Raw genomic sequence first — 1673 nt, forward strand, 5'->3', positions numbered from 1 at the left:
GGGGCTGGGTAGGGCGCCGGCAGTGGTTGGTGTGGGAGTCGCCCAGCAGGCACCCCTCGGGGAGAGAATGCCCAGCTGGACAGCTCCAGAGCCAGCAGAGGGGGTGGTGGTGTCGCTGTGGGTGGAGGAAGGTTCCAGAACTGGGTGTGATTTCCCATCACCATGAATCCTCCGGGGGACCCTGGGTGAGCCATTTCTCCCGATTCCCTCTGCTGAGCCCGGAGCAGCACCGTGCTGCTTGGGTGTTTGGGGACAACATGATGGCCAGCAGGGCTCGGTGGGTGAGGGGGGAGCTCGGGCGGGTGGGCACGATGGGGCGAGGGGTCTTCTCCTTGGGCCAGGAGACGAGGGCCAGAGGCTGGGCCCGCTGCAGGCCGCCTGGCAAGCCTGCCCCCAGGGAGGGCCTCCCCCCAGCCTGTCCTCCCGGACTATAAAGATGAGCGAAGGCGGCGATAGCTCTCGGCCGGCGGGTCGGTTCTGGCACTTCCCACGATCGCCCTGTGACTCGGCGCGGGAAGCGTGATTTATAGGACGCAGTGCAGACGGTTCGCTCCGTGATGAGTGGCTCGCAGGCCGCTGAGCTGGCATCTGCTGGGGAGTAAGTGGGGACTCGAAGGCCCATCCATCACCCCGCCCTCCCTGGAGGCCGGGCAGCGTTTTGCTGATCTGGCCGAACAGTCTGATTTGTTCCTTCCCGCAGAAACCGAGAGCTGAGCTTGGCCTACAGCGGGAGGGAGGTGGAGGCGGGCAGGGAAGCGAGGCGTGTCCTAGCGCCCATGGGGCACAGGGCCGCATGGGAAGGAGCTCAGCCGAGGCCTCTGGTGGGAGCCAGGCCACCCGGTGTGTGAGCTTTATTGTCGCCGTCGGCACAGCATTACCCCGTTTCACAGATGAGAGAACTGAGGGGCAGGGAGGTGAGATGGTCCGCCCACGTCACACCTGCACTAAGAGGCAGGGGCTTTCTTATGGGAGGAGGAACCCGGGGCTGCCAGTCCATTTCCCCAGGGAGCCGCCCAGACCCTCGCCGGGATCCTGGCCGTCTGGTCTGCGTGGTGGAGCTACGGTGAGCGTTTCCCTCTAGGAGGGCGAATGTCCCTTCGCCTGAAACGGAGCTGTTTCCCAGGCGAGTCTCTAAGTGGCGAAATGGCTCGTCCTGCCTCCGTGGGCAGGGAGGCCGCCCACTGCAACACCACTCTGCAGGGACGCGTCGAAGTGGCACTCGCACCCGGCACAGGGCACGACTGGGCTGGGGACGGGATCAGTGCCCACAGTCAGGCGTGGCTCCTGCCCCGGGAGGGCTGGTGGCTCCCAGAGACACGGGCAGGGCTTTCGGGGCTGTGCTCTGGGCCGCCAGCTGGGCTCTCCTTACAGGCTGGGAGGGCCTTGGAGCACGAAGGCCGCCTCCCCGGGGGGGATGGCCATCACGGGCGTGTACACCAGGCCCAGCTCCATGATGCCCGCGTCGAAGCGCCGCAGCGTGGCCGTGTAGTACAGGCGGATGCCCGAGGAGTCCCGCCGGCCTGGCGGGGGGCAGGGGGTTAGTCAAGGTCCCCCCAACCCGCTGCCCTGAGGCAGGAGGCGTGGTCACCCGCCCCTGCTCCCAGCCTGCAGCGGGGCCTTGACCCCCCACCGGGCTGCACCAGGAGGCAGACCCTTGGGCAGCAGTGTGCTGG

The 1673-nt window shown here is 67.3% G+C and overlaps 2 protein-coding genes across 2 annotated transcripts in view; one reads left to right on the forward strand and one right to left on the reverse strand.

Moving 5' to 3' along the window:
• SARDH (sarcosine dehydrogenase) overlaps positions 1 to 1673 on the forward strand; it is a 55528-nt gene that overhangs the window by 45932 nt on the left and 7923 nt on the right. The window lies entirely within an intron of this gene.
• DBH (dopamine beta-hydroxylase (dopamine beta-monooxygenase)) overlaps positions 1366 to 1673 on the reverse strand; it is a 30606-nt gene continuing 30298 nt past the window's right edge. The window contains exons 14-15 of the mRNA XM_015572371.1: positions 1641 to 1669; positions 1366 to 1520 (exon numbers count right to left, since the gene is read on the reverse strand). Of these exons, the coding sequence (XP_015427857.1) occupies positions 1366 to 1520; positions 1641 to 1669 (184 nt within the window). The remainder of the gene's footprint in view (positions 1521 to 1640; positions 1670 to 1673) is intronic.

Source organism: Myotis davidii, unplaced genomic scaffold (assembly GCF_000327345.1).
Source record: "Myotis davidii unplaced genomic scaffold, ASM32734v1 scaffold609, whole genome shotgun sequence".
NCBI lineage: Eukaryota > Metazoa > Chordata > Mammalia > Chiroptera > Vespertilionidae > Myotis > Myotis davidii.